We start from the raw sequence: 13,335 nt of genomic DNA, 5'->3' as shown, positions 1-13,335 counted from the left end.
AAAAGTACATAGGTTTTTTTCAACAAAATCGCCTGCACCTACATATACATCACTTTTCGTCGTAGCGACTACCTATACAAATAATTCTTCCTCTGCCTGTACGCACCCAGTTTTTGGAACGACCAACTGCCGGAAATTAACCGTTGGGGTCCGCCGTGATTAACTTCATCTAGACATCTGTGACTTATTTGTATACTTGCCAGCCTACGCCCAAATATTACTTGCATAAATTTTCTGACAAATGTAGTAGAAATCTTAAGCTTGCTGAGGATGCCTGTATTTTTAAACACTGTTCGCAAAATCAGCTGGTTTTCTCCTGCCGGTTCGCGTACCGATCTTACCGTCTCACCAGATGGAAATGTATTCATTTGAGCGTTTCCCGCTTTACTTATCTGGAAGACGTTGGAGGGTTCATTCTAAGGATTACTGAACTGGTTGTTCTGAAACGAAGGTTTTTGCGAAGTTCTTAACAGCTTTGTCACTTGTCATTCTGGCCTCATAGTTGTCAAAAATCACACGGGAGCAGAATTCATGGCACAGCTACTCCAAGATGTTTGGCACCTCAGTTGCACTCGTCAGCGCTGTGAATTCATTGACTGGACAGATAAAAAACTGGTACCCGGCACGTTTTCAATGTACGCAGACGTGGGCTTCAGAGTTTGAATGGCACACTTCCGTACGACAACTGTGATAATAACAGCCGGGTACCGGGGACTACTGTCTCTCTTTCTACTTCGTGGATGATGAGAAGAGAGACCACAATTTTGGAATACAAGCTCATGACTAAAGGATCTACTGCAGCCGCCAAGCAATCAGTGGCCACACGCTAGCTCGTACTCTCGCGAATTTTATCCCACCAAGCAAATGAAGAGCAAAGATACACCAGTAACACTTACGAGTGATATTTTCGCGAAGTTAATAAGAAGCTGAGTGGAGCCTCAACCAAGGGGGCTCGCTCGCAAATTGTTTAAAAAGCAAATAAAATTGCCCTGCATCAGGTATTCAAGACTCCATGCAACGGGTTCGTTCAAGGTGGCGAAAACATTGGGACCGCCATCACATATTTTTTGCTGCCGTTAAATTCCCGCAGCCTACCAGTACGCACTATGGGACGTCTACTTTCTGTTATTCTAGCCTTACATTTTGCCGCATACGTAATCCGTGACCGCTCCTCTGTCTTTATTTCTGAGTGTTTTTTTTAAACCTTCGGTACAAGGTTATAAAACCGGAATTCTGTTCTTTTGTCGAGGCCTTACATCGACGTCGTGGAACAAGTGATGCAAAAATCTGGATACTATAATAAACATCCTTACATGACATATATGAACTACGCAACAGCGTTCGATTCAGTGTGGCGCGTAGCGGTGCTGGAGTAATGGAAGTACAGGGGATAAAAAAGTCCTACATAAGACTCCTAAACACATTTATATAGGTTGTACGAGCAGGGCAATCCTTCGCAAGCCAAATGACAAATTCTCCATTCGTCGGGATGTGTGACAGGGGATACCATCTCGCCCAAACCATGCATAGATTATCTGATTGGACATTCAGGAACCTTGACTAGGAAAAAATACGATTACGAATGAATGGTGATTAGTACCGACATTTGAGGCTTCCATACAACATAGTCTTATATACCAGTCTGCAGAGCTCCGGCAAACACCGAGTGAGAATATAAAAATCGAGAGCAAGATGTTTGGATTAAAAGCAAATATGAATAAATCCAAAGTAAGGCTTAATAGAGATTCCCAAAGTGCCGCTGTTCAGCGTTTGTGAGAAAACGCTAAGAAGGAAAATATAATTTCCTCGGACAGGTGGTTTGTTCTAATCGCAACGACACCAAAACCCGGCGCCAAATGCCAATGGGCTGCAGTGCTTTCGGCGAACGCTGAGAAATAATGAAGAGTAAGCTACCTCAATCACTGAAAAGTAGAACATTTTCACAACAAATTGAAGTGGACTATGGGGCGTAGCGCACGGGCATCTCTAAATGACGACGAAGACCGGGGCACCGGGTATTGCTCTCTCTCCATTGACCAAATGGTAAATAGATCCCATCTCTTTGTTGTAAACGGATCAGTTCAGCATCAACTGTGATCCATGTTATCCGTGATGCTGCCATATGGCATGCGTTGGTAGAGGTTTCGGTGTTCACACCATGCTAGCCCAGCATCTTTGCCTCATCTCGGCTCCTGAAGCCCTATCAAGCTATGGACTGTGTCTACGCACCCCAGATCTCGGGGATAATTTTACCTGAGCCTTGCCTAGCCCGGAGTCCTCTGCCTGTTACCCACCGAGAGAAGCCGATATGACTAGCAGCCACTCGTCAAGAACCCGATGACACTTTCCTACCAGGTTCTTCGGCGTTATGTCAGGGGATTTGACGTTTATACGTAGCATGGAGGGCCATCATCGTTCTTTGGCCAATGTTCATTAACCAACCAGATCATCGTCGTCAATGGCGGCCAAAAGTTCAGTGTCTGTGTTCAATCTATCTTCGGCGTACTGGTGAATTGATGGAGGCATCTTCCTCTACTAGCTTGCTTACTAGTGCTGTCTTTGTGGGCCGTCTAAACCCATATCAGCTACCTCCAAGAGGTTATTCTTGCAAATAACTGAGAGAGCGCTCATTCCGCCGGGGGCCACGTATCTTGGCAATCTAAGCCGCTAGTAGAAGAGGAAAAGAACGACGACGCTCGGCTCCTACCTCATGGTTAGGGCTACCTCAACGTTTCCCAGCTCATCCTGCCTTGTACATAGTTGTAAATACACGTCTCCTTGCCGCGTAACATTGTGCAAGGAATTCTTCTTGCCTGTAAAGACATTAGGAGCGGGACCATGTCGCCTTAGTAAACAAATTGAGTGAGTGAGTGAATACACTTTATTTAAATGAGCTTCAGGCACTGATGGTTAGGAGCCCCCGTGTTCGGTGCAACCACTAGTCCGGGAAGGTCTGGCCTGCACTGGCTATACTGGCCCTCTCCACCAGTCTGCGCTAGACTGAGAGGTCCGAGCTGGCCAGCTGGGCCGCCTAGTGCTCATACGTTGGTTCAGAATGAAGTGTAAGATTTGGGGTTTTCTGACACTCTCATAGCATTTGGTACAGACGGCCTCGTAGGGGACGGAAATAACGTGCCGAATTATAGAGAGTAGGGTACATGGCATGGAGGATAGTGGTGTGAGTATAGGAATTTGCCTCAAGTCAGCGAAAAGCTGAGAACCTGAAAGCCCGAGAAAAGAACAAAATAGACTTCAAGATATCATAGTTCATAAAATAAAAAAAATGACTCGTGCTGGCTACGCAGTCAGGCAAAATTACCACCGGGAAACAACTGGGCAACAAGGGACGAATATAAACATCCGGAAGGCCAATTCTGCAATGTAAGCGCTACTTGGCGGTTTTCCGAGACGGAGAAAAGATTCCAGCAGGGCGGCACAACGTCTATTGGAGGTCGATGGGAGAGGCCTTCGTTCTGCAGTGGACCTGAGAGTGGATGGTGATGATTGCAGATTTACTACAATCAGGTGTACATGTACTACTCATACAATGTACATGGTCACAGACTATGTTTCGTCTGGAATTTGTTGGTAGGTAATAGAAGCATGGTGGTGCGATAGCAGCACAATAGCGCAGGCTATTACAATTCGTGAGTAGCGAACTTGATTGATTGCCAGTATATTCGTTTGCTGAGTTTAGTTTACCTCTGTCTTTGTCGCGGCGCTATCTGTACCGGGGTACGTTAAAACACCGTCAAATAAGTGTTGTGGAACACATCTATTACGTGTGAAACCAGTAGAAGATATTTTTGGTAGCAATCCCGAAAATAAAGCAATATTTAGTTGTTCATAAAACAAGTTAAAGGCGACTTGACATGCTGAGTTATTAACGCGGGAGACGTTATGCCCCGCAAAAACGTTATTACAGTTCTATAAAGAGCAAAATTAGGGGTTACGCTTCATTTACCGTACCCTCACGCTCACGTTGACTACAATGTTTACATCGAAGTGTAAAGCACTGAAGAGCTGCTCCATGCGCTCAACATCAATGTCGCTGCCATGACGTGGTGTAGAACGACCTTCAAAGTCCTTGTTGTTAATTATAATGCATTTTCCTCTGGGAATTCTTGACATCTTGTAGACCTAAAAAAGAAAAAAGGATGCATCACACTTTCATAACAGCGGTCGATGAATAGCTAAACATTCAAACGTAGCGGTGGTTACGTTGTTTTTTCACAACCTCCAGAGAAGCGATAGCATCAGCCTTCGGGAACTATGCGATCAAGGGAGGGAGGAAGCGCAGTCAAGAGGGCAATCTGTATAAACCCCGTTTTGGGGAACTTGTTTTTATATTATCTATATTTAACGGTACCTGCTCACACATATTCAGTGGCGGTTGTGTATCAAACCTGCTGAAAGAATGTGTGATAAAATAAATGGACAATATATACAATTACGATGAAGGCCACTTCTTTTTCAATGAAGGAATCAGCAAAACCCATCACTCTGATAGAAAAAACGGCGCCCTACTACTGGCTGTACCAAAAATATTCACTGTAAAAGAGACGCTGATTTGTTAGTGTTCGCAAGTAGACAAGGAGAACTATGCTTTTATCCGCCGAAAATGGTTGAAAAGCTCAGCCTGTTTTACGTTTCATCGGCCATTCTCCTCTCTCCCATCCCTAGACCATCATGTGTCTGCAATTTTTAAAGGGAACATTTATATTTCTGGGCAAAGCGCAAATGTCGAGGTCTTGTGTTTGTAGAAGACTCGTCCTGCGCTACGTATATGCACACGGAAAAAAGGTAGGTTTGACAGCACTATGAACTAAGTGGAGAAAGTGGTCCCCCTAGAGCAATACGCAGTGGCAGAGAGAGTGCGTGAAGCAGAGATATCGAGATGACCGTGACACAGGCTGTGGCGTGGTGGGCGGGCCTGTGTAAAGAGGGACACTAACATTGTCCAGGCGTTACATCGACACTGGTTTGCCACGTTATATACTTCCACGCAAAACCAGCTTTTTTATGCAGTGCCAGTTCTGCATTGTGGACGGAATAGGCATCATTGAAACATCAACAGTCACACAAGAACAAACACCAACCGCAGTGTTACATCTCAGCTTCTTAAGCATTTGTACTCTATGCAATGAATATTTCTACAATGGCAGGTCAATATCGTTTTGCGTAAGACGATATTCTTTCGAGGACTACATAAGCGCTGAATGGTTTCAACAAGTGTCCGTCTCTCCGTCCGTACATTTCGCTTTCTGCCTAAACATGGGCAATAACTTAAAACATATCTGATATAAGTAAAACAATACAAAACTACTAGAGCTGCGGTTGTTGTCTATGTCTGAGGTGTTTAGTAAAAGAGAATCTTCAGGATTTGTTTTTGAAAAGGTAAGTACTCAACCGGCAAGTACCGCCTTCTTTTAGGTGCAAATACGCGTTTATTTGGTTTTCCAGTGCCAAGAGAAAACTCTTGAGAACAAAGCACACTTACTTCAGATCGTAAAAGACAGAGCACGCGAGCAAAATAGGCAGATCCCGCATGTGCTGTTTCACGCTGAACAAGAACAACAAAAGAAAACCCAACGTCCTTGTCAAATGACAGCACGCGACCAATTGAAAGGGAGAAATGGGAATTCCATTTAAAAACATCATCCAACTGTTTCCGAGAAGAGCGAGCGGGATGCGATGAGCGCAACTGATGGGAGTGCTTAGTAGGAAAATAATTACGTTGCAAGGGCGGCAGACTACCATTGCCTTTCCATGACAATTCCAGAGAAGCAAGCGGATACGGGACTAATTTTTTGTCTTCCTCTACGTATCTTTACCGGTAGATTGGTCCTCTGTAAGGGTAGTTTGGACGAGGCATGGCTTTCCCAAAACAAATAAGTTGTTATATTGAATTTAGGGCGGGATGGGATGTCTTTACCCGAAGTTTGTTCTCATATATAGGATGCTAGTTTGCAATTACAGGGGTTTGTTTTACTAACGTTACATTGATCGATCCAATGAGAGAAGACCTTCTTCAAAGTGCTCAGATGAGCGCTAACCTTCTCTCCTGTAAGTAATCGGTAGTATGAATTCGAGGTCTGCTTTCTTTAAAGCGAAACGTGAACTTTCTTTATTAGTTTAATGTGCTGGCATAATTATTTCAAAGTAAGAGCGATTCTTTGTCCACACAGTATTCTGAGCGGGGATCAGCAACACAAGACTCCTATTGACCTGTTTCTCCTTTTCAAAAAAACCATTTACATACGCTAAGGGTTAGAGTTTTGACATTACTCTTGGTTATTCCATTCGAACTTTTCTTCGAGCCTTACTGCGGTCCTCTTCGAGCCCGGGTGAGAGACATTTTCGGAGTCATCATTATCGCTAGCCTATATACGCCCACTGCGGGGCAAAGGCCTCACCCATTATTCTCCCATTACCCCAGTACTGTGGTAACTGTGACCAATTTATCCCCGCAAACTTGTTGATCTAATCTGCGCATTGAACTTTCTCCCGCATCCTGCTACGCTTGCCTTCTCTAGGAATCCACTCTGTTCCCTTAATGACCAAAGATTATCTTGCCTCCCCATTACACGCCCTGCCCATGACCATTTCTTCTTACCTTCTACTAATATGCCCTTAAAACGCGTTTGTTCCCTGACCTACTTCGCTCTCTCATTGTCCCTTAATGTTACACCTATCATCTTCCGTTCCATTGCGTGCTGAGTCGTCCCCAATTTACGTTGAACCATCACAGTGCCCCTCCAAATTTCTGCCCCATTGGTGAGTGCCGGTAAGATGCCGCTGTCATACACTTAATTCTGTACTGACAATGGTACGTTGCCATTCATTATCTGAGAATTTCTGTCATATGCCCTCCACCCCATTCTTATCCCTGGAAACATCTCGGCCTCTTGGTTGGGATCCGGGGTCACAACTTGGCCTAAGTAGATGTATTCGCTAAGCACTTCCACTGCTTCGCCATCTATCTGAAAACGCTGTGCTGTGCCGAGGTTATTGATCCTTACCTCAGTTTCCCGCATAATAATTTTCAGGCTCACGGTACTACTCTGTCCAGGGCAGTTAGCATGCTTTGCAATTCGTCGCACGAGTTACTTAACAAGGCAACGCCATCAAAAAATCTGAGGTTACTGAGGTATGCTCAATTACTCCCTACTTCCACCTGTTCCCAATCTAATGTTCTGTCTACTTCTTGTAAACATGCTTTGAATAACATCGGAGAGATTTTGTCTCCTTGTCTGACGCCATTCCTTATAGGTATTTTACTAGTGTTCTGACGGAGGGTGATGGTAGCTGTGGACTCACTGTAAATATACTCCAGTATTCTCAACTAATGCTCGTCTACACCCTGGTTTCGTGTTTGCCTGAATGACTGCTGAGATTTGGACCGAGTCAAATGCTTTCTCACTCATAGTCTATGAAGGCTATACATAGGGGTTCAGTATACTACACGCGCTTCTCTATCACCTGATTTACCGTGTGAATTAGGTTCATTGTTGCATAACCTATACGAAACCCTGCTTGTTCTTTAGGTTGACTGCAACCTATGGTGGCCGAAATTTTGTTAGCGATTACCTTGGTAAGCACCTTGTAGCCGACCAACAGTAAGCAGATCGGCCAGTACTTTTTCAAGTACTTCCTGTCATCTTGGGGATGGATTAGGATGATGTTTGCATTCCTCCAAGATCCCGGTACACTCGCGGTCATGAGGCATTGCGTGTACAGGTTCACCAGTTTTACTAGTACAATTTGCCCGCCATCCTTCAAGAGGTCTGTTGTTAACTAGCCTTCACCAAATCCTTTGCCGCCGTTCCTTTCTTTCAAAGACTTCCTTACTTCTTCTGTCGTAACTGGTAGAAAGTCTATCTCCTGTGTACTACTTTCCCTTTCGGCATTATCCTTTATGTCCCGGGTACCCGTCTGCTCGTCCCGCCGGTGGTGTGTCTCCGGTCAAAGAGTTACCTTGCGCATGCTCTGTGAAAACGCTGGACGAAAGCAGCAAAGCTTTTCTTTAAAAATTACCCTTAAAAGACAACCTTGCCGATGTGTACGTTCCCAATGCCTTGTGTGTGTCGGCTTTTACAGCCCTGCAAATGTGCACCGCACCTTCTGGGGAGGGCCCCTTGGCCACACTAGTTGCATTGTCCATTTTGATTTCACTCGCCTTTTTACTATCATAACTGTAACTCGCCTAAAGGAGCTGCTTGTTCGTATTAGGCGTTAATAACAACTACCCGCCGCATTAGGGAGGGGAGCCCGCCGGCAAAATCGCGACGCGGCGAGGTGTGTAAGCGTGCTGGTAGTGCTCTTTGTAACGCTTGCTGCGTAAGGTTTGCATTGCTTTCTGCGGGGCTTAACTTCATAGTTCGAACCAATTCGTAACTTCGTTTCTGTGGAAAACGTAAGCGCCAAAAATATAAGTCTAAAAATGAAGTCACTGTGTCAGGCATGCTGAAGAGCTGCTGACATTGTATTATTTATTGTTCACCTATAAACTTCAGCACTACCACTCTTTTTTATGATGGGCCTCAGAAGTTACTGCAGTGATGCTTTTAGAAGTCTTGAAAGGTTGAAAGGTTTCGGTGAAATAGCCTTGTTAGCGTGAAACTTTTGAGCTGCGCGGCCTTGATGCTTGCCCGCCTAACATCAAATTTTGCAAATGGTCGCAGTGTGGTATAAGTACAGTAATATTCTTTTTAGTGCATACCACATTTTCTGTCCATCAGCCCAGTTATGTTGGTTCACACAATGGTTCTACACTGATGCTCGTGAGAGTTTTTCTCTCTGTTTTTGTGTGCGATTCAATTATGGCGTGTGCCAGAATTTTCTTCAAAAACTGTTTAAAATTTCAAGCTGAGTTTACTTTCGACTCTTATACATGCTCAGACCGTACTCTAGTATAAACTGCTTTTACTAAATACCCAGACCCAGAGATTGCACTAAATAGTAGTGCAATTAAACTTAATAATTTTTGTATACGGGCAGTATTTCTGCTTAAAACGTAATTGGCTGTCCATCTATTTGTCGAACGTCTGGATTAGGAGCGAAACAAATTTATTCGAACACATAAATAACTGGAGTTCTTTAGGTTTCGCTACCATTCAAAAATGTTTGTAAATCTTGATTTCGGCAATTCATTCTCGCTTCTTTCTAAATTTCTGTACTTTGGGGATGCGCCGTCATTTAAAACGGCACTATATTTTTACCAGATAACAGTCAACAAACTAAGCTCGTGTAGTAGCGATGTGATAACAGTTGATATAAAAAAAGAATATGGTTTACATTCTCAATCCGGTAAAGAGATTCAGTATCATTGCCTTTGTGTTATCCACTGCTCGATTGGCGTTGATTGCGTATTGTCTCATGCTACCCCTGTGTAAAGTGTAATGTAGTTAGGCGTACTTTGCGATTGTGAATTTCAATGCACAATAAGTTATCCTACATCTGTTGCAGCCGGCACCTAAAAGTGCGCTCGCTGTTATACTCTGGGGCTTTGCTAATTTGAAGTGTGCAAACAAATTTTTTATTTTTTTTCTATTGGTTGAAGAATGCTGTGGTTTCTTAGGCATTCAACCTAATAACATGTTAACACTCTTTTCCTTTCCCATATGCACAATTTTTTATCCCACAACAAAGCAGTCTGTTGGGATCGAGTGTGTATGAATCAAGAAGTTTTGTTCTATGGATGTTCCTGTCGTGGAAATTTTCCAAATTTGTCGTTGTCTTTACGCTGGCTGTGCTCTGAATACCGTGAACAAATGAGCAACTACTATGTCCCTTGTAGCCTCAACTCTTTGCGAAGTGATGGCCCTTCATTACAAACCCTAAAAAATAAGGGCGGGAAATTTACAAATGTTAAACCAAAAACTTTCAGAAAATTTAATTGAGCCTATCCCGGCACGTTCTTTATAGTAATAAAGTATTTTCGGCTTCCAGTCTGTTTCACGAGCCTCTTCCGGCTTTGACAGACTGGCGTATGTCAACAATTTATAACTATACTAATATGGCCTAGGGGCAGAAAAAACATTAGGCAAGCCAAGTATGGGAATGATTGGCGATCTAGTTATATTTTGAAGGCGCCCATAGGCGCTCGCGCAAGAAACACGCCCCAAACAAATTGTTTGTCCTTGTACGGAGGTCCTAGCATTATGTTTTACGTCATCGTCGTCATTCATCGTCATTTTACGTCATCGTCGTCATTTTAGGGGCGAAGCTCCTTAAGGCGTGGGTCTGTCCATCCTCGACATATGTATGTAGCCACCTCTAGTTTAGTTCTTGGATTGTTTACTAGATGGCGTGGCTACCTCTAGTTTAGTTCTTGGATTGTTTACTAGATGGCGGTACTTGTATATGATGAAAAAATGCGCTTGGTTTGTTTACTAGATGGCGTGGCTACCTCTAGTTTAGTTCTTGGATTGTTTACTAGATGGCGGGGAGCGTTGTAATAAAATCCGTTCGCTGTTGGCTCGCGCTCGGAGTCGCCCGATGGATAAGGCTGCAGATGTGCGAGCCCGCGAGGCAGAAGCGCTCCGTGAAGCTGCGCGACGCCGCCGCCAAGATCCTGCCGTACGAGAGCGGGAGGCCGAAGCGTGTCGTCTGGCTGCGCGACGACACCGCCAAGATCCCAGCGTTCGAGAACGAGAGGCCCAAGCGTCACGGCAACGGCGCGAGGACCCTGCCGTACGCGAAGCGGCACGGTTGCGGCGCGAAGAGGATCTCCAAAACGTCAGAGAACGGGAAGCGGCGAGAAAGCGCGCGTATCGGCAGGCAGACCCCGATGCAGTGAGAGCTCGTGAGGCGTCTGCAAAATGCGTCAGGCGAGCTCAGCCCCAAGGTGCCGACGCGCGGTTTAAGCGAGACTTTCTAGACGTTACGTTCGGACACAGATGTAGTGGGCGAACTTTCACTGAAGAGTCACGGTTTTACCGATGATTTCCCCTCAGGAGCTTCGCCCACTCATCATCATTCACCCCGTGGATATGCTGTGAATTTTTTTAAGTCTAGCGTCACTCAATACACCAGAGGTCTCTGCATATGATCCAGTGGTACCGAACGGGGCTTCCTTGAATTGGGGGCCATCAACAGCCCCGTGCCACGGGAGCGTTGCTGTGCCAGCCGGAGTCACCTCGTGATTCCTGCCGTTAGCGTCGCTGCGTCTGCCGTAACAGCGACCTGGAAGGGGCTGTGTCGGCAGAACAGTGCTTGGGGGAAGCGACTAAGTGTCCACGCAAAACGGCGTCAGCCTGCGCCCACCCGGTTTGCATAGTATGGTCGACGGGATGGTCGCGTCTATCTGGCTTCCTTCTCGGAGACGAGATGCCGATCCTGGCGATTTCTCCTGCTGTGACCTTGCGCTTCATTCAAGAATTCTTGTGCACAGACTAAATTCATTCTCCCGTCAGCCGCGGCCTTTCCTAATAGGCTGCTGTGTCCCAGCTGCAGAGGTCCCTGACGCCTTTCCGCTGCTTCCCGTGATCGGAGCATTTACATTGTTCTAATACTTCGCGATAACTCAAAGGTGTCAGTGCTCTTCCTCTTTTCTTCAAACAGATTTTTTCTCATATACTTATCATATTATTCCCACTGGGCGATTGTTCCTTGAACAATAATAGCCTAAATGAAAAAAGTAAGCAAGGGCCTGCATCCCCATTCAATGACCGTGGGGATGAGCTGCATCGCATGCACGTAGTTGCAGGTTATGCAGTTTTCTGCTAAAATGGATATGGGCATGGAGCGCGCGAAGCATTTGTATGTATTGTTCTCGCTTGTAATCCCGTGGAGACCTACCCACCATTAGCATACATATTTTCTAAGCCCACTTTTTACGCACTGCAACCAGACCACAAACGTCATTACAAACCTGCAATTTATATCCAATTTTCAGCGATTTCACGTAGTGGATGAATAATCATTTTTAAGTACAGGCAAAGGGTTATACGTTACGTTTGGAAGACAGCCTACACCAACACCGAAGCCCACGCAAGCGAATATTGGTTCCAGACCAGGGCTTCTGTGTGCATGAGCCGTCTACAACCATGACTTACATTGAAAGAAATACCTGATGACAGACACGTACAACGTAGACGTGTACCCCATACAAACATTTATATCTTCGACTGTGAAACTACGCTGTGAAACTACGATAATAGAAAACCCACTTTAGTACAAACCTACAGTGTCAGAACAAAGCTCACCTCGTCGCCATCCATAAAATAACGTGCTGGAGGGACAAGAAGCCTGACTCCGATCGGCAATGTCGTCATCCTTACACCTGCAAGAGATCCCCATGTAGAGAAGCAAAATACACCACAACATGTACTTAAAATTTCTTTCCAATTTAAAAATATTAAATATAAATATTTAAAGGCCGTTACTTATGCAACTTTCTTTTAATAAAGAAAAAAATATTTTGAGTTGAAACTTACAATTGCGAAGCCTAACAATACAAACAGAATTTATAATTTCACGCTTCCTCTATTATCGCTCACTAAATGATGCCTTGTTTGGCCTGTACACAAGATTTATTTTAAATGCCAGGAGAAAAACATTCGACGAAACATAGTAATAACTAAACCAATATTATATCAAAGCGCCCAATGCAGCCTTAACAGTAAAGTTTTAAAAAGCTAGTCATTTTGTCACTTATTTGATAAGCAGCCAACCCTATATCTAGAAGCAACACGGAGATAGTAAATGTTTCTCGAAATATAAATGCACTGGCAGCCTATACCGTTACCGTAAAAAGAGTCATCTAGATCTCTCATCCAGTATCGGGAAAACTTTATCATGGCGAACCAGAAGTTTTACGCTTTTTGTTATCTTCACAACGTTTGTTCCACTAGTTTTACGGTTCCGTCTGGTACCCCCGTCTAACAATTGTAGGTCAAGCCAGTTAGTCCAGCAAAAATTGCGCCCACCTCCACTCGCGGGAACCCTGGTGTCATGCGACGCTGAGGGGGGTTCAAGCGCAACGGAGAGCAACCGTCGACCGAAAGGCCGCCGGAGAGCGGCACACCGGTTATTTGCGCAGCGGGCCCGAAGGAGAGGAGAGCGCGGAGGAGAGAGTACTGCACATGCGCCGGCGCCAGTGCGTCTGCCGCGGCTATGACGCAGCACAATCCAACACAAACCCCTTTAATCCAATTCAATCCAAAACCAATCCAATCCAATGCAAGCCAAGCCAATCCATTCGATTCCAATCCAATGCCCCTCGCGAGAGAGGGGCATCGGAGAGGAGAGGGGTGAGCGACGGAGAGTGCAGCTCGCGAGGCGAGGGAATGGGGGAGGTGCTGACGACAACAACGCCGACGACACTGCATG

General features: G+C 45.1%; 1 protein-coding gene across 1 annotated transcript in view; it reads right to left on the bottom strand.

The window, feature by feature from the left end:
- The window catches only part of LOC144164303 (caspase-14-like), a 55,555-nt gene that overhangs the window by 18,266 nt on the left and 23,954 nt on the right, over positions 1-13,335 (bottom strand). Inside the window, exons 4-5 of the mRNA XM_077694802.1 lie at positions 12,210-12,286; positions 3,970-4,140 (exon numbers count right to left, since the gene is read on the bottom strand). Coding sequence (XP_077550928.1) covers positions 3,970-4,140; positions 12,210-12,286 — 248 coding nt within the window. The remainder of the gene's footprint in view (positions 1-3,969; positions 4,141-12,209; positions 12,287-13,335) is intronic.

Source organism: Haemaphysalis longicornis, unplaced genomic scaffold, assembly GCF_048455015.1.
Source record: "Haemaphysalis longicornis isolate Haplotype H1 unplaced genomic scaffold, Haemaphysalis longicornis Haplotype H1 scaffold_13, whole genome shotgun sequence".
In the NCBI taxonomy this organism is placed as follows: Eukaryota; Metazoa; Arthropoda; class Arachnida; order Ixodida; family Ixodidae; genus Haemaphysalis; species Haemaphysalis longicornis.
Note: the sequence above shows the minus strand (reverse complement) of the source record. Positions and strands in the feature narration are given on the sequence as shown.